This window comes from Vigna umbellata, chromosome 4 (genome assembly GCF_029865625.1).
Source record: "Vigna umbellata cultivar VRB3 chromosome 4, Vumbellata_1.0, whole genome shotgun sequence".
Taxonomy (NCBI): domain Eukaryota; kingdom Viridiplantae; phylum Streptophyta; class Magnoliopsida; order Fabales; family Fabaceae; genus Vigna; species Vigna umbellata.
This window is the reverse complement of record NC_142168.1, coordinates 29630577-29654351: the sequence shown is the minus strand read 5'-3', so window position 1 is coordinate 29654351 and position 23775 is coordinate 29630577. Positions and strand designations below refer to the sequence as shown.

Genomic DNA, 23775 nt, shown 5'->3' with positions numbered 1-23775 from the left:
GTTGTACAAGAAAGATCCTCGTCCTTAAGAAGCTCTTTTAAGAAAACATTGAAGATACTCTTCAAAAGAATTAGCACCAAGTAAAATATTTTCATATCCAAAATTATAATTATTGGGAATCATATGAGAAACAAATTTGAATAGTTATGAAATTATTAAAAATTTTGTTAAATTTTTTTTTGTAAAACTTTTATGAAAATAAAGTTTTATGTTTGATGGATTATTAATCTAACTTAAAATTTTTTCTTTTATTTACACTTGAATTAGAAGACTTTAATTATATTTTTTAAATTGAAAAGAAATTATAATTAAATAAAATAGTGAACTAATCATTTAACTTATTAATTCATTGTAATTGTGATTTTAATTATAATTGTAATTAAATAAAATTGTAATTTTTTAATTTATTAATAAATGAATTAAATTAGATTGACTCAACCTAAAATCCATCGTCAAAATGTGAACTTTTCAAGTTTTGGAATAGAAACTTTGCATTTGGTATTAGAACTCCAACTCACAGACACAAATGAACAAAACAGTGGTAAGTGGTCAAACTCTGACCCTATCTATGAATATACTCAATTTTATTTTATTTTATTATATTTCAACACACAGAACTATAACTCAATTTCATATTATTATTATTATTATTATTATTATTATTGTGATATTGACCGTTCACTATTATTATTTTTTACTGGCAAAAGAAAATGACCACTCGTGGCATAGCATTAATGCAAAGCCATCATCCAATTTGGCAACTGGTAAGAAAAGGAATCAAATCCGAATGGATATATTGATAATTATCCATTTGATTATGGCCATATAGCACCATGATCGACCCATCCACAAAAAATACACACACGCATATATATATATATATATATATATATATATATGAGAAGTTGACAGGAACAGGAACAAAAACAGCACATATTATGCAACCTTTTCAACAGAACTTCATGATGCATCAGACCCAAAAAACGAACCAAACGTGACATAAAAAGTTACATTCACAACTTCAAAACAGCACAATGCATAATTATATATTAAAGTAGTTTCTAGTTTCCCACATGAGTTGCCACAAGATTGACCCCATCAAACCAATCCAACGGACAGGAAGAGCCTTAGCAAAATCTTTGGTCACGGTGAGGTGTATAGTGTCAACGACACGGTCCAATTTAGTCATCTTCAAAAAACCAATCCCATAAAGATAGAGATTTCCCACCAAACTTCCCTGTTCTCTTCTCCCTTACGTTTCAATCTTGAATTCCCTTTGAGTTCACACTCACAAATATATATATATAGATAGACACACTTCTGTTGTATGGTCCATGAGAAGTGTTTTTGGTGTTGTAGATTGTAGATTGTCACGTGTAGAGAAACAGAGTTAGAAGGATAGCTAAGAAACATTTTCGGGAGAAGCTCTTTTCTTTGATTGATACAGAACATGGAGAACATGAAGATGAACAAGGATGAAAGATTTGCACAAAAGGGTGTTCCAATTCACAGCCAGGTAAGGAAGATCAAGCAGGAGTCAGAGGAAATTGTTGATTGGTCCCCTGGCAAACCAGAGATCAGACATGTTCTTCGTGAAATTAGCCGGCAGATTTCCCGGTCGCCGTTGGGAATTTCCGGCCAACCCATTTCGGTTGGTGAGTCATAGGGTGAGAATATGGTGCAGGGTTTTGGATTAGTGTGTTGGTGTACACAGGTTGAAGAGGGAGGTTTTGTTTGCCTCCCCTGTTCCTGTTCTGTTTTCCTCTGTTTTTGTTTAGGCATTTAGCTATATTCTCCATTTTATTTTCTCATTTTGTGTAAATAGTAACAATAATAATAATATTATTGGATATATTATATAGATATCCAAGGTTCTTTCTTTAAATTTATGTATTTAGAGCTTCGAGGAGGTTTTGTTGATATCCAAGGATTCTCAAATTTGAATTGATCTTTGAAGCTTTCTCAATTTTGAAGGTTTAAGAAAAAGAAGAAAAGTATGAATTCAATTTTGAAGAATTGGTCTTCCATGATTCCATTTTTGGTGCTGTGATCTTTGATGAGTTTTTCTTTTTCTTTTTTAGATTTATTATGGACCAACCTATATTGTATTTTAGTCCAATGATTTGACTAAAAGTTTGAAGAGTTCAAATATTTGTATCACATCTTTATAAATGACAGAAAGATTCAAGGTTTCAATGGCAAAGTGCTGAGAATCAATCACAAATTTAAAATTTCTGGGTTGGTTAATTTCTTTTATCAGAGAAAAAAGGTATAGAAAACAGTTCTGAATATTTATTTCATAGAATCTCTCAACTTGTAAATTGAATTTGAATTAAAGGAAGGATGGATATAAACCGTGAAGAATGGTTTGCATTGGTCAACTAACACTTGAAAACTAAGCAAGTAGTAAAGTAGTGGAATCCAATATGGTTTATCATTTGCGTTAATGTCACGCCAATCATAATTAGGGTTTTGTTTATCGTGACAATAATCATGATTAGGGTTTTGGATTTATGGGGAGAGGGGTGGGTGAGTGTTTGGTTGAGAAAAGGTACGAGGAAGCAATGGTTTTTTACTCTTGATACAATAATATTAAATAATTTTTTAGATTTTAGCAATTGTTTCACATAAACATTGTAAAATATTTTAAAATGTGAATCAAATCTTCATTAATCAAATATAAAGTAATCAAACTCATAAATATTAAGCGCAACAAAGAACAATATCAGTGTAAACGAATTCTGATCACTACATTAACCTTAACAAACAAGAAAATTCGTTATTTATGTTTTCATATTAGAGTTATTTGTAACGAGTGAAAATTGATTTGTGATAAAAACAAGGGAAAATGCTTTTAGTAGACTAATTCTAAATCACTCCGAACATAACAAACAACTTCGATTGGAATTTAGAGAATACATATGTTTGTTAAGAAAACAAATTTAGTGAAAAAAATAAATAAATGAGTTTCCCTAATAATTAAAAGTATCTTTTACACATATGTTATAAATGAGTTCCCTTATTTCAATTGTTTTGCTTCTTTAAACCAATAGCTAGTCTATACACAGTTTCATTTAGATAGACTTCCATTTCACAGTTTCAGTTTTTTGTAGAGTTGTCTCCACGATGGTTTTGTTTTAAGTTATCAATAAGCTTTTCACCCAGTGAACATTTAATCCAATAATACTTATCTAATTTATTTATCTATTTTCTTTATCAGTATATATCATTTCTCTCTTGACTATCAATTTTAGGTTAATTTAAAAGTAACTGTATATCATAATATAAATTATCGATTACGAATATAAAATATAATAAATATTCTTAAAAACATCTTTTTATATATTTCAATTATAATATTGTTCATAAACTAAAACTATTTATTATAAATATATAAAAATAAGTATGAACCCTAGACAATGCACAAACTTTTAAAAAAATAGAATATGAAGGATTGAGAGAAGCCAAGAGCAACAAACCCAATCTTTTGTTTCCCGACAGCATTGCACTCCTCTTCATCTTTAACCTAAAACAATGTCACTCCCAATACCAAAATTAAGGTTATGTCTTTCTTATTCCATGTCCAAGTTTTATCCTTTTCTTCCAAACCCTTCTTCCTTCTCTTCCTTTCACTTACACTATCACTCTCAGCCTCCTTCACCTGACCATGACAATGTTCACGATGTCGTCTCCCAATTTCGTAGTATGTTTCATATGCGTCCTGTTCCTCCCATCTTAGCATTTGGGCAGATTTTGGGATCTCTTACAAGGATGAAACACTATTCTACAACTATTTCCCTTTTTAAGCAAATGGAGCTCAATGGAATTAAGAGTCATCTTGTCATTCTCAACATCGTCATCAATTGTTTCTGCCACTTAGGCCAGATGCCCTTCTCTTTCTCTATTCTTGCCAAGATTCTCAAACGAGGTTATCATCCAAATGTCATAACCTTAAGTACCCTCATGAAAGGTCTCTGTCTCAATGGTGAGGTCAAGAAAGCACTTACCTTTCGTGACAAGGTAGTAGCACAAGGATTTCTACTGAACGAGTTTAGTTACGGGACTTTGATCAATGGTTTGTGCAAGATAGGAGAAACAAAAACTGCCATCAAGTTGCTCAGAATAATAGAAGGCGGATTATGTAAGTCTAATGTGGTAATATACGCCACTATAATTGACTCTCTATTCAAAGATAATCTTGCAAAAGAGGCTTATCATTTGCTTATTAAAATGATGTCAAATAACATCATGCCTGATGTTTATATCTATAATATAATGATTGATGCTTTATGTAAGGAAGGAAAGATAAAAGAAGCTAAGAATGCGCTAGGTGTGATGGTAAAAGCTTGTGTCAAACCTGATATTGTTACCTTTACCACTTTGATGGATGGGTATTTTTTAGTTAGCGAGGTGCAAAGTGCTAAACACATATTTAATGCTATGACCCAAATTGGAGTAACTGCTAACGTTAGAAGCTACAATATCATGATTAATGGATTATGTAAGAGTAAAACAGTGGATGAAGCCATGAATCTCTTTCAGGAAATGCATAAGAGGAACATGGTTCCTAATACAGTGACTTACAATACTCTTATAGATGCTTTACGCAAATCTGGGAGAATAGCTGATGTTTGGGATCTTATTGATGAGATGCATGATAGAAATCAACAACTGGATATAATCACTTACAATTGCTTGATACATGCTTTATGCCAAAACTATCATATAGACAAGGCATTTGAATTATTCAAGACAATGATGGAAAAGGGAATTCAGCCGAATATGTACACCTGGAACATACTTATTGATGGAATGTGCAGAGGGGGAAGACTTGAGAAGGCACAAGAGACTTTCCAAGATCTTTTAATTAAAGGTTATCCTTTAAACGTACATAGTTATACTATTATGATCAATGGTCTTTGTAAAAAGGGTTTACTTGATGAGGCATTGACCTTATGGTCCAAAATGGAAGACAATGGTTGCTTACCTAATGCAGTAACTTTTGAAATAATGATTACGGCTCTTTTTGGAAAGGATGAGAGTGATAAGGCAGAGGCATTTCTTCATGAAATGATATTTAGAGGCTTGTTGACACGATAAAAGGTGAAATCTCATTTCTATATTTAGTTACATTAATGTCTGCTACATAATGTTCTTGAGTGGTTTGTATATGTTGTGTGTGTGTTTGATCGGAGAACTGTAACCTTTCTGCAAATGATTCTTGTCTTGTTAAGAATTGGATGTGAAGATCTTTCTGTGTATTTTTTTTTTTTTGTTTTTTTGCATTGCATTGTCTGTCAAGACCAAAACCCTGACCTCCCTCCATAAATTCTTATGGCTTTTATTTTTTTCCAAGTTCATTTAACTTTCTAGAGGTTCTCTACCACTTATCATAATTGAGGAAGTGTACTATCATACTATATTACCTTATTGATATTGATATTAGTCATTACAAGTTTCAAATTATGTAAGTAAGGTTCAATACATTGAAAAGAGGCCCACCGGTAAATCAATGTAATAGAAATTTTGGATTTTTTGTTATCAAGTGGTAGCATATGCCATGACTCTTTCTGGTTTTTTCTGCAGCATTCTGTTTTAAAACATACGGAGGACACACTGAGGCTTAAAAGACCTCAGAAAACAACAATTCCTTGGAGACATAACTAAATTAATGGTATTAAAAACACAACTTTGAGTGGTCTAAATACGTGTTCATGGTTTCCAGAGGACAGTGGTCTCTACAATCATGGAGGTGACAACATAAGGTTGTTTTTAGTTTAGTTTAGATATGTTTCTTATTTTCTCTTCTTTGTTGTTTTCAGTTTACTGAGAACAATGCTTAATTCAAGTGTGGGAGAAGGGTAAATTTTTATTTTCTGTTTACTGTTTTGCTTTACTACTTTTAAATTCTCTTTAGCTGGTCTTAACATTTTTACTTTTGTTGTTTTTCATTCATTTGTTAATTTAAAAGCTTAAGAATCTAATTGCATTTTAGATTTGATATGACTCTGAACACTGTTTTGATGATTCTTTTTTACTACTTTCTTTCATATTTTCTTTTTCAGTTTGTAGTTACTATGTTGCTTTTTTGATTTTGTGGTTTTAATTCTGAATATTAGTAGCTTATTTTAATTGTTTTAGTTTATTGTTTGACTTTTTTAGACCAATAGCTGTAGCTGAAATAGTAGAGTTCTCGATGGTTTTGTTTTAAGTTTTCGATAAGCTTTTGATCTAGTGAACATTTAATCCAATAATAATTATCTAATTTATCTATCTATTTTCTCTATCAGTATATATAATTTCTCTCGACTATCAATTTTAGGTTAATTTAGAAGTAACTTTATATCATAATATAAATTATCAATTACGAATATAAAATATAATATATATTCTTAAAAATGTCTTTTTATATATTTTAATTATAATATAGTTCATACACTAAAACTATTTATTTTAAATATATAAAAATATGTATGAACCCTAGACAATGCACAAAATTTTAAAAAATAGTATATGAAGGATTGAGAGAAGCCATGAGCAACAAACAGAAAATTCACTTACACTGTCACTCTCAGCCTCCTTCACCTGAACATGACAATGTTCACAACTCGGTCTCCCAATTTCGTAGCATGTTTCATATGCGTCCTCTTCCTTCCATCTACCAATTTGGACAGATTTTGGGATCTCTTACAAGGATGAAACACTATTCTACAACTATTTCCCTTTTTAAGCAAATGGAGCTCAAGGGAATTCAGAGTAATCTTGTCATTCTTAACATCGTCATCTATTGTTTCTGGTACTTAGGCCAAATGTCCTTCTCTTTCTCTATTCTTGCCAGGATTCTCAAACTTGGTTATTATCCAAATGTCATAACCTTAAGTACCCTTATGAAAGGTATCTGTCTTAAGGATGAAGTCAAGCAAGCCCTCAACTTTCATGCAAGGTGATGGCACAAGGATTTCGACTTGACGGGGTTAGTTACGGGGTTTTGATCAATGACTTGTGCAAGGTAGGAGAAACCGAAACTGCCAGTTGTTCAGAATAATAGAAGGCGGATTATGTAAATCTAATATGGTAATGTATGCCACTATAATGGACTCTGTGTTCAAAGATTATCTTGCAAAAGAGGCTTATGATTTGATAAATAAAATGATATCAAATAACATCATGCTTGATGTTTATATCTATAATATAATGATCGATCCTTTATGTAAGGAAGGAAAGATAAAAGAAGCTAAGAATTTGCTAGGTGTGATGGTGAAAGCTTGTGTGAAACCTTGTAGTGTTACACTTACATTTTAATGGATTGGTATTCCTTAATTAACGAGGTGAAAAGTGTTAAACACATATTTAATGCCATGACCCAAATTGGAGTAACTCCTAATGTTTACAGTTACACTATAATGATTAATGGATTATGTAAGAGTAAAAGAGTGGATGAGGCCATGAATCTCTTTCAGGAAATGCATAAGAGGAACATGATTCCTAGTACAGTGACTTACAATTGAAAGTTTCTTAATGCTATGACTTATCACTTTATTAAGTTATGAGGTGCCTCCAATTGATAGTTTCTTTAGAAAACTGCAATTAAATTAACAAGCAGTAAACGGTGGCATTTTAAAAATACAGTTCTTTGTGGGATTATAATCTGCATAAGAACATTCTGAACACAAATGGAATTCATATGCAACTATATCAAAATTAGAAAATTAGTATCATAGAAATTTGTTTTTGATTTGTATGTGATAACTTCTCCCTTTTTTATTTCTTGCTTCCGACTTCTTTCCTTTTTTGCTTTTCAATTTCTGAAAGTTTTAGGTGATCTGCAGTGAAACTATAACAGTCGCCTGATACACATTGGGGGACTGGGACTTCATCATAAGCGTGAAGTTGTGTTCTATGTCACTGTCCCATATATATTCTAGATATATTTTTTTTTATGCTTCTTGTATCTATGGTTTACATCTATTATGATTGCCTATACGTTGCTGTCTTATATAACTGATAGTGTTTTATCACTTCAATTCACATGATGTGAATAAACATTGTCAAATCGGTTGCAGAGGCTTAAAACCTGTCACAATATTCATTCACTAAATTCTTGGAATGCAGATAAGTACATTTAATCATTTCCTGCACATATGAACAAAATAAAATTGTGTAACATAACAAACCGTTCATTTATGCATACATTTTGGCCTATCATGTTCCACAGATAAACTTCAAATTTTATTACCAAACTTTGTTATGTCATTCTATTGAGCTTTTTGACACAAGTTATCCATTCATTCCATGTCCAGGATCCATTAGTGGGTAAAAAAGAAAAAATATTTTTTTAATTCAATATACAATTTTAATCTTGTTTAATTCTTTTATGTACCATGCCCAATTTATCTATGTAGCTCAAAGGCTAATGACGTTTTGATAAGAACTTTCTAATTGGTCTAATTTTTTTTACCACACTAAATTTGTTAGAATAAAATAACTAATGTAATATAAGAATATAAGTCTAAAGTGTGAACTTAAGAATCAATTCTGTTATTAGTGGTGAAGTCATTGTCAAACATACAGAGGACACAGGGAGGCTTAAAAGACCTCAAAAACCAACAATTCCTTGGAGACAACTAAATTGTGGATCAAATGGTATTGAAAACACAACTTTGAGTGGTCTAAACACGAGTTCATGGTTTCCAGAGGATGGTGGTCTCTGCAATCATGGAGGTGACAACATAAGGATCCATGTTAGAAGCAGGCCTTCTGTCCTCAAAGTAACCTTTCCCTTGTTTCTCAGTGTCTCTTCCAACTCTAACTGAGCTTCCACGGTTTGCCACACCCTTCAGACAAAAATGTCACACCGTTAATTGCTAATCTCATAAAACATCATAAGATACCAAAGGATGATGACTTACCCAAGAGAAGGTGTTGATGTCCGCAGTTTCATGTCTTCCAGTTAGACGTCTCTCATTACCTTTTCCATATGCTGCAATGTGCTCTTTGTGTCTCAATCCAAGCTTTTCAATGGCTTTCTTAATCACCTCATAACCACCCTCTTCTCTCATGGACTTGGTGCTGTACTCACCATTCATTACATCTCTCAGAAAATCATACATTTCAAACAATAATAACTCAAATATATAACATGTTTATAAGTTTTTGGTGTTGCTCTTCTACGATAACTTTAAAAATATACTGATTTTGATATATTAATATATTTTGAAGATACAGCAGAAAAATAACACAAAAAACTTTGTAAAAAATCTAGATTCATATATTACCTGTAGTTTGTATGTGCCCCAGCTCCATTCCAATCTCCCTAATACCACAACCATGAAATAAAGTCAAAATATTGAAATAAATCAATGATACAATTAAGGTGAATTATTCTTTTATTATATGATTCAATCTTTCTACCAAGTTATCAACAATTTTACAAGAAAATATCTAACCGGAATAGGCTTGGGATCAAATGAAACAACAGCTCCTGCCAACTCTGTAATCCTCTGTAGCATAACAACATTTCATCAACGTTTTCATTCATTTTCATCAATCATGTTCATCATATATGATATTTAATAATAAAAAATTAGTGAAACTTTGTATTACCTCCAAAATGTAGCGAGCAGCCCAGACTTCATCTCCAGCAGAGATTCCAACAGAAGGACCAACTTGGAATTCCCACTAAAAAATAAGCATAAAATTAATAAATATTTTTAATTTTCAATAAAAGCCAATTACATTGTAGTAATAAATAGAAGGCTCATTAGTTTTCCAAAGAAGATAAGTTTGTTCATTAAATCACACCATGGAAATGCTATGATAACACTATTATCAGTCACTACAATTTCAGCATTTAAATTTCTGATTGTACCTGGCCTGGCATAACCTCTCCATTGATGCCACTAATGTTAATTCCTGCATAAACACAAGCTTTGTAATGTGCATCTACAATATCACGACCATAGGCTTTATCAGCACCAACTCCACAGTAGTATGGTCCCTGTTCAAGTTAAACATTGATTGAGTTAGCATTATGAAGAAAAGAGAACAGAAACGAATAGATTAATTCAAACAATAATTGATTATTTTCATTAACATTAATTTTACCCAGTTGTTCATGCACAGCAATTGAGAAAATTTTCGCATATTTTGACAAAGAACCAATTCACATAGTTTGACTTTGATTTATAACAGCAAATGCAGTGATCATAAACAACTTGAAGAGCAAATTTGACAAAAAAAAAGAAAAAAAATTAAGTGAATATGAATAAGGAAAGAAAATAAAAATAGGATTTTCGTTTTTAAGAATAAAAGTTTTATGACTTTTGTCTTTATTCAAAGTAATGATCTTTGACATTTTGTGTGACAAGAAAAACCAACCAAAAATATCTAATGCAAACAATAAGACAAAGGCGTGTATGAAATCAATCATTGAGTTTCAATTATTACAATATATAGTACAACCAAATTTGTGAAAGTTACACAAAACAATGGTAACATAAAAAACACTGCTTGAAAATGAAAATAGAAAATAGATCTAGCGTAAAGTGAAATACTAGTTAAAAAGTGTGAAGAGATAGACTTTAAATTTTTAACTCAACTCACAAAACCGACTTGTAGGGTGAAATTTGCATGCATATATATGCTATAAACTAATCTTATATATAGTCAATGTGAGATTTCAATATACCTCCTTAAGTTGAGATATATAGATTTTGAGCATAGGACTAGACATTAATGGATAGTCCAATAGTGATTTGATAGCAAGTAAAATAATATGCTCAACAAACACAAATGTCGTTAGGATAGAATTTTAACCCATATATTGAAAATTATGTATGAGATTAATCTCTCATGTGTCTTCTATTCATAATAGAAGAAATGTGAGCTAAATCTAAAATACAAATAAGAAATAATAACAAACTAACTAAAGACAAAAGATAAAGATGAAATAAAGATAACATATCTAATACTCCCAATCCCTTGAAGATGGTGCATATAAATCATGTGTCAAACTTGTTACTAATATAATCAATAAAGACAGAATGAAAATATACGTTTTTGCACTTGAATGACACCAAATCGTTAATGATTTGCAAAGACGATATAGAAGACGAAATATTGATCCTGAAAACTCTCCTGAACAACAAATATAGGAAGTTGCTCCATATAAATATTTTCATATAAATATTTTCTTACAAATCACGGTTGAAGAATGCATTGTTGACATTTAGTAAATAAAAAGATCATTGCTGAAGAGTCACAACTATTATAAATAAACTAACAAAAACTATTTTTACCACGGGAGAGAAAACATATATGAATGAGTTAAACACAAAGATAACAAAAGGAAGGTTAGAATAGACAGCAGCTGAAGAAGTGATGGACGAACAGGAGAAAAAAACCCTTAAAACTTAAAGATTCTCCAATCAAGATACTTGAAAGAGGAAAAAAAACAATCTTAATGCTTGAATAGCTTCTTAAGAAAAGACCAGACATGCACTCACGCACAATCACAATTTCAAAAGACACGGAAAGCGCGTAAGAATTTCTATGAAGGTATTGTTGACGACACGGTGATCTTCAGTCGAAACTGAAACTCTAGTGGTGGTAAACAATGGAGTCATTGACGACATCGACAAGTACAGGCCACACAAAAAAAATTCTCGAAAAAATAATCATATTAAAATGTAAATTTTAAACCTAAGTCAATCCTACAAAACCAGCTTATAGGATATGATTTGTGTCCAATATATTATAAATTGATCTTATCCCTAATCAAAAGACTTAAAATAACATCCTTAATATTACTTTTAAAGTGAAGTGATTATCAATTACAATATATTAATGTTTGTGATTAAATGGTACTATGTTAAATTACTATTGAAGGGAACATTTCATACCTGTGGTCCAGGAAATCCACCAAGTGGCCACCCAAGTGGCCAATTCACATCTTTCTGCAATAAGGTGTATTCTTGTTCAATTCCATACCTGTGAATGTATATATTCATGAAAGGGTAAATCATAATAATTTCATTTAAAAAAAGTAGAATAAAAAAGTGTTTTTTTATAGAAACTAATTATTTGTTGAAAAATTGAATAATCTAAATAAAATGTTGGAAAAAATACTTACCATGGTACCTCAGCAACAACATCAGGGTGGCTAAAAATTTTGGCAGCATCATACCTCTTGTTGGTTTGAAGCGGCTCACCAGCTGGGGTGTAAACATCACAAATCACCTATAGATTTTATTCATGTGTGAAACATTGACCCACAAAACAGTATACAATTTGATTAACCAAGAAAAAAAAGTTGCTTGCTTTATTATTATTATAAGCCAATTGTTCAAATTTGAAAACTTACAAGAATATTGTTGCCTCTCCTAAAGGGGTCCTTGAAAATAGCTTGTGGACTTCATCAAAGAAAACACCAACCATCAATTATTTTATGAAAAAGAATAACATTAAATACATAAAAGTCCATAAGGGGATTAAATCATACTATAAGATGACTTCACTATCATCCCCAGGAGCTTGATCTGTGCTAGACCCATCATAGTTCCATTTTGGAAGTTTTGCAGGGTCATCCACTGGTCCAGGAAGAGTCTGTTTGTTCACAAACCACAACAACAAAAAGGTCACAAATTTAAAATAGTGAACATGGAAAAGTTTACCAAATTAATTTATTAATTATCACTTGAGATGAAGAAAAAGAAAAAGAAAAAACCAATTACTCTGGCTTTACTTCTGAGGTCCATACCAGATCCACCAACCCTGTTTAAAATCATACATAAATAATTAAACAACTCTTCTTCGCTACATCATCAACTAGATCAAACCCAAGAACAAGATTCTAGCATCATCTATTACAAAAAACCATCTTTTTCTTATTTGTGTTTGATGGAACAACATGTGAAAGGAAGTAGTACTCAACATAAAACATAGCACAAAAGGGGTTGGTTGATTATTACATTAGTGTAACAATAACACCATTTGTTCATAGATTTAAAAAGGCAAAAAGAAAAAACAGAGTCCCCTGTTTCTTGCACATGGCTTAGGTGATATGATAGTCCTTTTTTTTGTGGTGTTTGAGACAGAGGCTCACCATATGTACTCAGCAATGATCTTTTCTGTGGATTCTGAGAGGTTGAGGTTGATGAGATCTGAAAGCAAAGACATGGTGATAAAGAAGAGAAAGATGACTATGAAAGGATATTGTAGAAGATACCAAAAGGTGAAGCTTTGATAAGGTGAAGTGAATGAAGGACTCTGTTTGGAGTTAGAGTCTCTTTATAAATAACTATAATAATGAGTCACTGATGTCAAGAATAAACCTAAGATTCTTGTTGCATAGACGTGTTTGAATGTGCTTGGAGACCCTTTTTCTTCCACAAGGTTGAATTTTAAAACCCTGAATAAAACAATAGTCACACTTTAATTAATTAAATAACTAATTAATTAATTAACAATAAAGTAGTTGTTGAAAGAAATTTTAAGAATATTTACTGTGTAACTGAAAAACTTGAAAAAAATATTTTTAGAGTAAGGAACAGTGAGAATGAAGAGAATAAAAGATTAAGAAAAAAATAATAAAAAGTGGGTGAATATTGTTGAATAAAAACTAGTGAGCATGTTTTGCGGCTAAAGTTTGATTACTATATTATGAAATTATGAAATTATGAAAGGCTTGCGTACTAACTACGTACTTTCAGTAGATTTGATTATAACAACACTAATGATTATTTGTACTACGAATATATAAAGTATATTACTATTCCACCAACCGCTCCTCGTTAATACAGAAATTACGTGCACAAGTTGTTATTTATATCGATAATTTATTTTTGTCAAAACTTCATCATTTTTTGCGATTTTTTTTAATTTAAATAAGTTTATTTACTATTTGTGTACCAAAAATAACTAGTGAGTTGATTTATTCTTGTATCTTAATTAATTGATTATAAGTTAATAATGGTGACTTTATTCATTAATTAAAAGTGTAGTTGCTAAATCCCACAATAGTTTATTTCCTTGAAAAACGTAAATGAAACAAAACGTAAAGATACTTTTTTTTTTGGTAAAACAAATAAAATAAATTATTCTTGAAAAATATAAAAGGTAAAAGTGATAAAAAAATACTTATTCTATATAATTAATTTTTTTATAAATAAATGTTTTATAATATATATATATATATATATGAAAAATAATTTATACTATAATAATATATATTTTTTACTATTGATAAAATTTTAAAATAATAAAATTTAAATTAAATTTATAGTATTGAAAATAAAGTAAAATAAATACTGAAATTAAGAAACAAATAAAATTGAGAAACTCAATAAATATTGAAGATTTCTTATATTTTGGTTGTAGAAAGTTTAATGCATATATAAGTAGGTACGTGTTGGAATATAACATATATAAGTAAAGTATTAGACAAATATTTAAACAATCTAAAAATGAATCATTAGATAGTAGCCAAAATAGTTTGATGTATTTCGAGAGAACAAAATAGTATATGTTTATATAAAAAATGTATGACCAATTAGAGGTTATTGAATATTCTGACGTAGACTTTATAGAATGTCAAGATAGTTTAAAATCCACTTTTAAGTTATATTTTCATGCTAGTTGGTGGTTCGGTTTCTTAACTTAACATTAAGCAAATCCATATTGTTTCATCAAGCATGGCTACAAAATTTGTGGCATGCTGAGACATCAAATTAAAGAATATGACTGAGAAATTTTGTCACAAGATTACATATTGTGGAGAGAATTGAAAGATAACTTAAGTTATACTCTAACAACGTTTTGTATTGTATTCTAACAACAATAGAAGCTCAAGCAAGTCAAAATACATTAACATCAAGTTCCTGATTGTTAAAGAAATGGTATAAAATAAACATATTTTCATATAACACTTAGGGACAAACTTTATGATAATAGATCATCTTACTAAGGGATTTCCACCTAAGATCTTTCATGAACATGTTGCTTATATGATTGTTTTGTTGTTTGAGGAATCTTTAGTTTTGTGGAAGTTAATCCTTCTTATGTGTTTTGTGTTCTATGTTTGATTTTATGCATACATTGTCTTTTGAACATATTTAGTTTTATATACATAGATTTTATTCAGATATTACGTTTGTACATTAAGGTTATTATATTGATCTCATTGAGACAAATGACTCATTGAAAATAGATGTGTATAGGTTACCTTCATGTAACTTTCATACAAAACATTTTATGATGAGTCCATGTCATTTGATTTTCTCAACATTTGTGATAATTTTCAACATTAGTGATAATGATCAGGTTTAGTTGCAATTAGTGAAAAATTCTTTTAGTTGTGTATGCAAATGTAATCAATAGAAGGGATCGTTTGAATATATTAAGATATATAATATCAATTTTGAGTTTATAGAAATGATTAATAATTTGGGATATACATATATATAATAAATAATTAAATGTGTTAAAACCATTATATTATTAGCTAAAGTATAAAATAAATATAATTAATTAAATCTATGACTAAGAAAATGTACGTCAGGAAATATTAATAGTGTAAATATCATATCTAATATTGTAATTTGATGAGAAGAATAAATTAAAAATATTCACTTTTTAGAAAAAGAAGTAATAGAAAGAGATTACATCATACTATGGTATCCGTATATAAATAGACAATGTTTTTTTCTTTCTCTTCCTCCTCATGAAAAAATCTAAATTGTTCTAATTGAAAAATCAGTTTCAACTGCATTATTTTCGGTAGTCAATCCAAATTTCTGTTTTTGAGACATTAGGTGTCCAATTAATTATATAAGATTTATTACTCAATTGTTTTTGCTTGGTACATAATCTAAAATTTATATATTATACTTGCTTTCAGCAGCAGTAAAACAATCATTTCCATGGTGTAAAAGGAAAATCGTGAGTTAGGTTAGAATTTATTACCGTTGATATTTAATATTTAATTTCTGAGAAATACAGTATTAGTAAAAATTATTCAAAGTATTTAGCTACTATTTTTCTTAAAAGATGATTATATACTGTTTATAATTTAGTGTGTGTGTGTGTATATATATATATATATATATATCATAAATTTATTCATTCATTTATTTTATATCATAAATTTATTCATTTATTTATTTTATTAAAAATAAATCTAATACGTTTTAATTTAAGAAGAGATAAATTCTATGTCATGTGCGAACAATTTGTGGATCGTTGATATTATGAGAAGGAGAATGAAAAGGAATTGAAAGATACTATTTATGTTTAAGCATTAATAATATTTCACAATTATCTAAGCAGCATTTATTTCATTTAAATGAATAAAATAATAGGAATGGACTTTATTTTATTAACTTAAATATATTTTCCAATGGATATTTTTATATCATTTTAGGTATAATTTTATAAAATAATTTTAAAACTATCATTAACAATGTCGAAGTTCACTACTTAAGAGATTAAAGTATATTTTTGAATAAATTCTAGACACGCAGGAGGGTGGACGAATTTTATATTGATATATAATTATAATCTGTTATATATTACCAATTTACCAAATTTTATAATATTCATCTTATAAATTGGTATAATTAATTAGTTTCATTAAAATAATAATATTGGTAATTTTTATATCAATAATGCTTAGAAATTGAATCTGTATCCATATCTTAATGAAGTTAAATAACTATCATGAAGAAACATTTTAAGTAATATTTATGAGATGCAATTATTGTTACTGAAGTATAATAATAATAATTATTATATTGAATAATTATAATACTCAGAAATTATAATCTGTCGGTGAATATAAAAGTATTGCGAGTGTGGTAACCGCTAGTTGAATGTATCAAGACGATAAAATTAAAATTTTATATTAAGATAATGAGATGATAATATATAAAACATGTTAATTTAATATTCGAAGTTAGCATTGGTACGATGCAGATCATTTTGGCTGATTAAGACAAAGATTTGGTTCAACAATCTTTTATACGGAGGAAGTGGACATTAGTAACAACTTTTTTTATTATTTTACTTACAAAACTATGAAACGTAATTTATATTTGTATGATATTAAAATATGTATATTTCTTTTTTTTAGCAAAGATAAAATTAAAATAGGTGATATAGTATAGTATGGAATGCTGAGAATAATTGCATGAGATATATGAAACATTTAGTTACATAAAGCCGCAACTGGTTTTCTCTAGACTCTGCAATTTAATGGCGGTGAACTTATCACAAAATCTAAATCCAAAGAATAAACATTTAATATAATCATTTATCTTTTCTTAATATTTATAATTAAAAAAATATACTTTTACACTTATATTTATTTGACATTATTTTCTTTTTGCTTTTTATTTTTTTAAAATTACAAAAAATTAATTTTTTATGATTAATTTATGTTTTTTTATTGTGTATCAAATAAAAGTAAAAATAAGTTACTTTATCGTTACTCTTGTACTTTTATATATTTTTATATATTTTAAAATCAATCTCCTTCCTTTTGAATATAGGTTTTAATTATAAGATAAATCTTATACCTTCTACATTTCTTTTTTATATTTTAAAAGAGTTTTTCAATGGAACTAAAGAAAATGTCTTTTTTTAAAGTTAATCCCTACTTTTAGGATATAGTCTTTAATCATAAGAAGAAACTTATGCCTTTTCACGTTACTTATGATTGTCTTAAGAGTATTTTGAGAAAATTAGAGAGAAATTATCTTTAAAGTCAATCATTCCTTTTAGGCAAAATTCTTATCCAAATTGTGGATCAAATGGTATTGAAAATACAACTTTGAGTGGTCTAAACACGTGTTCATGGTTTCCAGAGGAAGGTGGTCTCTGCAATCATGGAGGTGACAACATAAGGATCCATGTTAGAAGCAGGCCTTCTGTCCTCAAAGTAACCTTTCCCTTGTTTCTCTGTCTCTTCCAACTCTAACTGCACGGTTTGCCACACCCTTCAGAAAAAAATGTTACACTATTAATTGCTAATCTCAAGAGGTGTTGATGTCAATACATAATCTAAAATTTATGTATTATACTGGCTTTCAACAGCAGTTAAAACATCATTTCCATGGTGTAAAAGGAAAATCGTGAGTTAGGTTATGAATTTTATTACTGTTGATATTTAATATTTAATTTTCTGAAAAAACAGTATTAGTAAAATTTATTCAAAATATTTAGCTACTATTTTTCTTAAAGAGGATTATATACTGTTTATAATTTATAAACGCGATATGTGAATAAGCAGAGACATAAATCTGACATTAAACTGAATACAAAGTAATTGATCAAACACTTTGTGCAAAATTTGAAATGTAGACAAGGTTTAAACAATATACAAAATTCAATAACTTGTTGAGGGTCTAATATCCGAGATCGAGTGAATGCTTCTTTGCTCTAAAACAGATACCTGTGTCAATTATTCTTGGAATATTCTTAAGACAAGGTGCAAGTTTCCATTATGAGAAAATTCGCTTCATCAATAGTTGTGTGGTGTATACAGAAGAGGTTGGAATGAGGGGAACTCAAGCAAAAAAAAATCAAATTCAAGTATACTATGTTTGCTAACAATAGATTCATCTCTGTATGGTTGCGTATGGAATTCAGCTAGCAGATTCTATTCCTTCTAAATAACATGATTCCTGAATGCCGTGATCATTTTGGGTGACAAGAACAAGATGAATGCCAAGAATGAGCCAAAGAATAACTTGATGAAATATTTGACAGGGTCATGATCAGCATCTTCAGAAGTGCTTATCCGTGAATACATTGCTTTTGCTGATGGGAGAGCTTCTATTACTGCATCGGCCAAATCTGTAATGAAAGAAGGGGTAAGACCAAGGGCAGGTACACGTGCCCAATTCTTGATGCCAGATTCAAGAGCCAGTTCCTTGTACTCCATGTCAATTTCTTCAAGGGTCTCAATATGCTCACTCACAAAGCTGAGATACAATAAAACGGGATTACTTTTACTTTCAAGTATATTCACAACTTTCTACAGTATTGTAACGAGTAACATACTGTAAAACGCATAAGCTACCGTCTACAATTTAAATCTACAAGCGTATAAGACCAATAATAACCTACCTCACCGGAACAGCTAAAAGACTCTTTACACCTTTCTGGCCAAGCTCAACAAGAACTTCGTCCGTGTATGGTTTCAGCCACTGTACAGGACCCACTCGACTCTGGAAATTCATCCAACAAAAACGTATGATAACAGAAAAATAAAAGGTACACCACAGAAATTAATAACACAAGCCAGGATTTAAATATGAAATCTCCATTTAACTCAAGATGCCAGAAAAAGTTGGGTTCAAGGATTCAAAATCAAAACAAACCTGATAAGCAAGAGTATGCTCATTATTAATTCCTCTAGCTTTCAACTCTTGCATAATCAAGAAAATGCAGTCCTCCATTTGATCTCGGTATGGATCCCCAGCTTCCTCAACGTAACTGACAGGTACACCGTGGGCACTGAAAAATATCATCGCCTACACAGAAAAATGCCACGGTTCAAACTGCAGTAAAATACATCACACAGCCTTCGATTTATGTAAAAGGCCTTTGGAAAGCATTCAACACAATAATAATCTACCTCTCTTGGTTCAGAGAAGCTCTGGAGCTCTTTCTCAATTAAGTTAGCCATTGACTTGATGTAACCTTCTCGTTGATACCAGGAGTTTATAATGGAAACAGGAAGAGTAGACAAATAGGCGTCCTCCCTGAATTAAATGATATCAGTTGATAAAAGAATAATCCTTGAATCACCTAAGGGCATTCATCATGAAGTGCCAAGAAGCAGTACCTGAATACTTGCTCAAGAACACGGACGCTTGATCCAGTTGTGGATATAGAAAATTGGGGATAAAGAGGTAGTACCACAAGCCTTGTTATTCTGTCTCTCTTAATCTGTCATGCAAGACAAGCTTTGATTTTATACTCAAGTCAAAGGTGAGCCAGTGGAACCCAGAATAAATAAATAATCTAATTCATAATTTAATTGTCCAGTATGTCATTTAATTATGAAAAGAGAAAATGGATGAGTGAGAGAAGAATGCAGGAAGGAAAAAAAAACACACGAGAACTTACTTGCTGAATTGCTTCTTCGGTGAATGGATACCAGTATCGCATCCCCACGTATACATTTGAAGAGAGGCCCTTTGCTTCCAAAGCCTTTTTGATTGCAAGTGCCTGCACAAGCACAATTAACCATAAAAGCTTCATTAGTTCCAGAAAAATTACCAACAGACATAACTTTCATTGTTGCAGAAAAACACAACGCAGCATATAGTGGGAAAACAAAAAAATTGAACTCTACCTGGTCATCTGTAATTTTGCGTAAAGGAGAGCCACCACCAATAGCAGCATACCCTTCCTTGGATTTAGGAGCTCGAAGCACAGAAATCAATTTTGCTAATGGTCGCTGGAGAAACCTAAACAATCTTGGAAGACGAATGATATCCTGTCACAATACAAGAAGCACACATCATTGAAATCATACGAATGTAGTAGGGTTAATATGGAATTTACACAAACAGAATAAAATAACCAACCGTAGAAAAAACACAAACAAACTTAACATACAGGATCAGCAAAAAGATTAAACAGAAAAGGTTGAACGTCATTCAATGTCTCTGGTCCTCCTAGATTGAGAAGTAGCACGCCAACTTTTTCTTCTGCAACATGCGTAGGAGATTCTAAGGCAGCCACATCATAAGCACCTGTCTCCACAGAATAAGAGGCTCGACCAACTAGGTTTCTCCTGCCAGAGGGGTTCACACAAAGCGGTCCACCAAGCAGGCTATTTCTTCTCTTGGTAGAGTCAGAACACAAAAACAAAGACACTTGAGATGGAGACTTGTTACAGTTTGAATGGCAATCAACACAGCCAGGATTTCGGATATCAGAACGTATCCTGAAAATTAAGAGTGACCAAGCATTTAGTTAGCAAACTCTCCTTAGGGGTGATAAATTCAGCATCAGATAGAACATTGTAATTTAAATTAACTTAGTTTGGCCATGTCAAAGACCAAACAAGAATAAAATTCAAAGGAAATAATAATAATAACACCAGAAAACATGGAATTTCACATAGAAGAGTAGATAGAAAAAAGGCATGAAAATCAATTATATAAGCTTCATGAACATCTATTACAGAAAAATCCCATCCAAGTGGATGAGGCATTATAGTAGACGGAGCTGCCAACATTATGATGTATGTTCTTCAAGATTGTAGAGAGTAATTTATACCTCAAGAAAACATTTAGACAATTGAAATAAATATAGTAGAGTCTTACAAGTGGTATAGCAAGCTGGCTAATGCTCAAACCAGAACTTACATGGAGACATTTGGAAGAACTTATACACAGTTTTATCTGAACATATGAAAGCAACTTGTGACTCATAACGAGTTAGGATTGACATGCAGTTTGTGGCGGCAGCCGCAACGGCGGCGGAAGCAGGGAAGCAGCCGCACGGCATGTTGTGGCTGCCATGAAAACCGGCATCGCCATGTTGTGGCGGCAAGCCAGAACTCCGCCATGGCGGATTTTTTTATAACATTAAAGTAAAATCGCATACATATGTGACAGACAAAGCAAATCAGTGAATGGAGTGAGAGATGTGATTTGGAATCTGCCGTGGAAAGAAAAACAAATGAGGAAAGTAAAATCCCTAGAAAATAGACAAAGGATTACTTGTTGGCAGCGAAGGTAACGCAGTCAGAGTGACGGTGGCTGGACCTAAAAACGACGCCGAATCGATCCAGATCGCAGGGGGCAGCGGCGGTGTGCATCATTTCGACGGCGCAGGAGGCGAGGCCGAACACCAATTTAATAATTAATTAATCTATTAATTAAATGAGCATTAAGAGGTTCTGAGGAGGAGAAATAATTTTTATACTAAGTTTTTTGGTTGCCAAAGTTGAATCAAAAAAGTCAATACCAAACACCAAACCAATAACTATAAGTCTTCTATTGCGTGTTTAGAGGGACACTCACGAATTTTTGACTGTTATAGCACTTTTCCTCATTTTTGTTGCCTAGCATGTGCTTAGTATATTTATAGGGATAGTACACTTTTTCTTTTTTTCAAATTCTGAGTTTTAATTGATCACAATTTTATCAAAATTCGTTTTTTTAGAAATCAAATTCTTAACCAAGTTTTCTATTTTTTTTTATCTTGCATTATTTTTAAATAGGAAGAAGAAAATTTAGAAAAATAAAATAAAAATAATGGGATTTAAGAAAAATATAAAAACAATACTTTATAATTATGATTGGCTTTTTAAAGTTAAAATTGGTAAATGTATATTTATTTAGTAATAGTAATTTATTTTGAAATAAATTAGGAGTAAAAAATTAGAAAACTAAAACTAAAGAATAAGATGCTTTAATGAAAATATTTGAATAAAAGTGTGAGAACCTGATTAATTAAGCACTTAAATCCACACTCTGATCACCATTTATTACCCCTTTGCCACGTCAAAACCCACTCACTTCCACTCTGCATGCGCCTGCCATGTGTCACTGAGGGAACGTTCCAAAAACGTTAGTGGAAAACAAGTGGCATGCAGAGAATGGACGTTCGTCCTGCGTGGGAAGAGAAAAATATTTTCTGGAAACCTCTTCTCCATTCCTTGCATGCTTCATCTTCTTCCCAGAAAATCTGAATTCAAATCCTCCAGCTTCTCTCTAAACTCTTTTCATCTTCTCTCTAAGATCACTCACCACCAGCATCTTTGCTTCCATTTCAGAAACCGTAGGATCATTCACGGTGTTGTAAGCTTTCATTTGAACCGAACAAGTTAGAATTCTGTGACTGGTAAGTCCTCATCTCTGCACTTCGTTCATTCAGTTCATGCGAACCAAAATTCTGGTTGCATGCGTGGGTTAGGGGTCTGATCTGTCTACGATTTTGGTGTATTAGATTAAGTGGAAGTTGTTGAGTAAACTTCTGGATAGAAAGCTGTGAGAGCAAGAGTGAAACCCTAGCATTTGGAAGTTCACTGCTGAACCAGGTAAGGGAAGCTTTAGTAATTTAATTTAATACTGGTTTGATGTTCATGACAGTAATGAAGTGTACTGGATGTCTGAAATACATGAAATATTTGATGTTTGATTATGTATGAAAGAGCTTGTTGCACTGGCTGTATATGAATGATAATGTTTGAAACTGTATGTTGATGCTGGTATGTCTGCACTTGAAAATGGATAATTCGGGTTGATGAGATGATGAATATTGTTGAATCTTATGCAGAAAGTGTGATGTATGGTTTGGAATATGATTGAATTTCTGTATGATTTGGAATGATTTGTTTGGAACTGGAAAATTCATTATTTATGATGGAATAATATGAATTCTGTAATGTATGAAATTTATGATGGAAATGAAACTTTAAAGTTATGAATCATATGAAAATCTGTGAAGTTATCGAGTTGAAAAATCTGGAAATTTTTATCTTCTCTGATCGATCATGTACGCTCGTCATCGAACGGTCTTATACCGTTCGGTTTCCCTGGAACATCACTTAGAATAAGGATTCTTTCATTTGGAAAGAAATCTGATTAAGAACGAGCGTTATTGGTGTCAAGAGTTAGGTGAGCGTTCGGCTTAGCCTAACGTGTCCAACAATTGAAAATAAAGTGAAGTGTAGTTAGGACGCTTGGTCTTGTTTACCAGCGTTCGTCATAAGCAGCGCTTAGTATTATATTAAGCGTTCGTCCAAATGAACTCTCG

General features: G+C 31.1%; 4 protein-coding genes and 1 pseudogene across 4 annotated transcripts; 3 read left to right on the top strand and 2 right to left on the bottom strand.

Moving 5' to 3' along the window:
• Window positions 1-1159: 1159 nt before the first annotated feature.
• Window positions 1160-1885, top strand: LOC148199803 (uncharacterized). The gene has a single exon (XM_088114342.1). It carries the CDS (start codon window positions 1451-1453, stop codon window positions 1664-1666), a length of 216 nt encoding a protein of 71 aa, XP_087970468.1. The 5' UTR covers window positions 1160-1450; the 3' UTR covers window positions 1667-1885.
• Window positions 1886-3459: 1574 nt separating this feature from the next.
• On the top strand, window positions 3460-6003 carry LOC124834521 (uncharacterized). The gene is made up of 2 exons (XM_047309225.2): window positions 3460-5103; window positions 5587-6003. Exon 1 carries the CDS (start codon window positions 3535-3537, stop codon window positions 5098-5100), a length of 1566 nt encoding a protein of 521 aa, XP_047165181.2. The 5' UTR covers window positions 3460-3534; the 3' UTR covers window positions 5101-5103; window positions 5587-6003.
• Window positions 6004-6151: 148 nt separating this feature from the next.
• On the top strand, window positions 6152-8098 carry LOC148199802 (uncharacterized; annotated as a pseudogene).
• Window positions 8099-8517: 419 nt separating this feature from the next.
• LOC124834522 (glutamine synthetase PR-2) lies at window positions 8518-13276 on the bottom strand. Its single transcript, XM_047309226.2, has 12 exons — window positions 13103-13276; window positions 12732-12771; window positions 12500-12603; window positions 12362-12410; window positions 12131-12237; window positions 11901-11988; window positions 9869-9997; window positions 9604-9678; window positions 9447-9500; window positions 9276-9313; window positions 8910-9069; window positions 8518-8834 (listed from the first exon to the last, which is right to left on the bottom strand). The coding sequence occupies exons 1-12, from the start codon at window positions 13174-13176 to the stop codon at window positions 8682-8684; spliced, it is 1071 nt and encodes a 356-aa protein (XP_047165182.1). The 5' UTR covers window positions 13177-13276; the 3' UTR covers window positions 8518-8681.
• A 5043-nt stretch (window positions 13277-18319) lies between these two features.
• LOC124834519 (ferrochelatase-1, chloroplastic/mitochondrial) lies at window positions 18320-21977 on the bottom strand. The gene is made up of 9 exons (XM_047309224.2): window positions 21735-21977; window positions 20623-20953; window positions 20357-20500; window positions 20128-20229; window positions 19844-19947; window positions 19634-19760; window positions 19377-19529; window positions 19123-19223; window positions 18320-18977 (listed from the first exon to the last, which is right to left on the bottom strand). Exons 1-9 carry the CDS (start codon window positions 21833-21835, stop codon window positions 18662-18664), a joined length of 1479 nt encoding a protein of 492 aa, XP_047165180.1. The 5' UTR covers window positions 21836-21977; the 3' UTR covers window positions 18320-18661.
• Window positions 21978-23775: the final 1798 nt, after the last annotated feature.

Bases quoted from the DNA above. Each gene is read 5' to 3' on its own strand.
- LOC148199803 (XM_088114342.1), top strand. From the start codon at position 1,451: ATGGAGAACATGAAGATGAACAAGGATGAAAGATTTGCACAAAAGGGT.
- LOC124834521 (XM_047309225.2), top strand. From the start codon at position 3,535: ATGTCACTCCCAATACCAAAATTAAGGTTATGTCTTTCTTATTCCATG.
- LOC124834522 (XM_047309226.2), bottom strand. From the start codon at position 13,176: ATGTCTTTGCTTTCAGATCTCATCAACCTCAACCTCTCAGAATCCACA. The intron at 12,238-12,361 runs GTAAGTTTTCAA...TAAAATCTATAG, and splicing joins GGAGAGGCAACAATATTCTT to GTGATTTGTGATGTTTACAC. The intron at 11,989-12,130 runs GTAAGTATTTTT...ATACATTCACAG, and splicing joins GTTGTTGCTGAGGTACCATG to GTATGGAATTGAACAAGAAT.
- LOC124834519 (XM_047309224.2), bottom strand. From the start codon at position 21,835: ATGATGCACACCGCCGCTGCCCCCTGCGATCTGGATCGATTCGGCGTC. The intron at 19,761-19,843 runs GTACTGCTTCTT...CATTTAATTCAG, and splicing joins GTTCTTGAGCAAGTATTCAG to GGAGGACGCCTATTTGTCTA. The intron at 19,224-19,376 runs GTTTGTTTTGAT...ATGAATTTCCAG, and splicing joins AGCATACTCTTGCTTATCAG to AGTCGAGTGGGTCCTGTACA.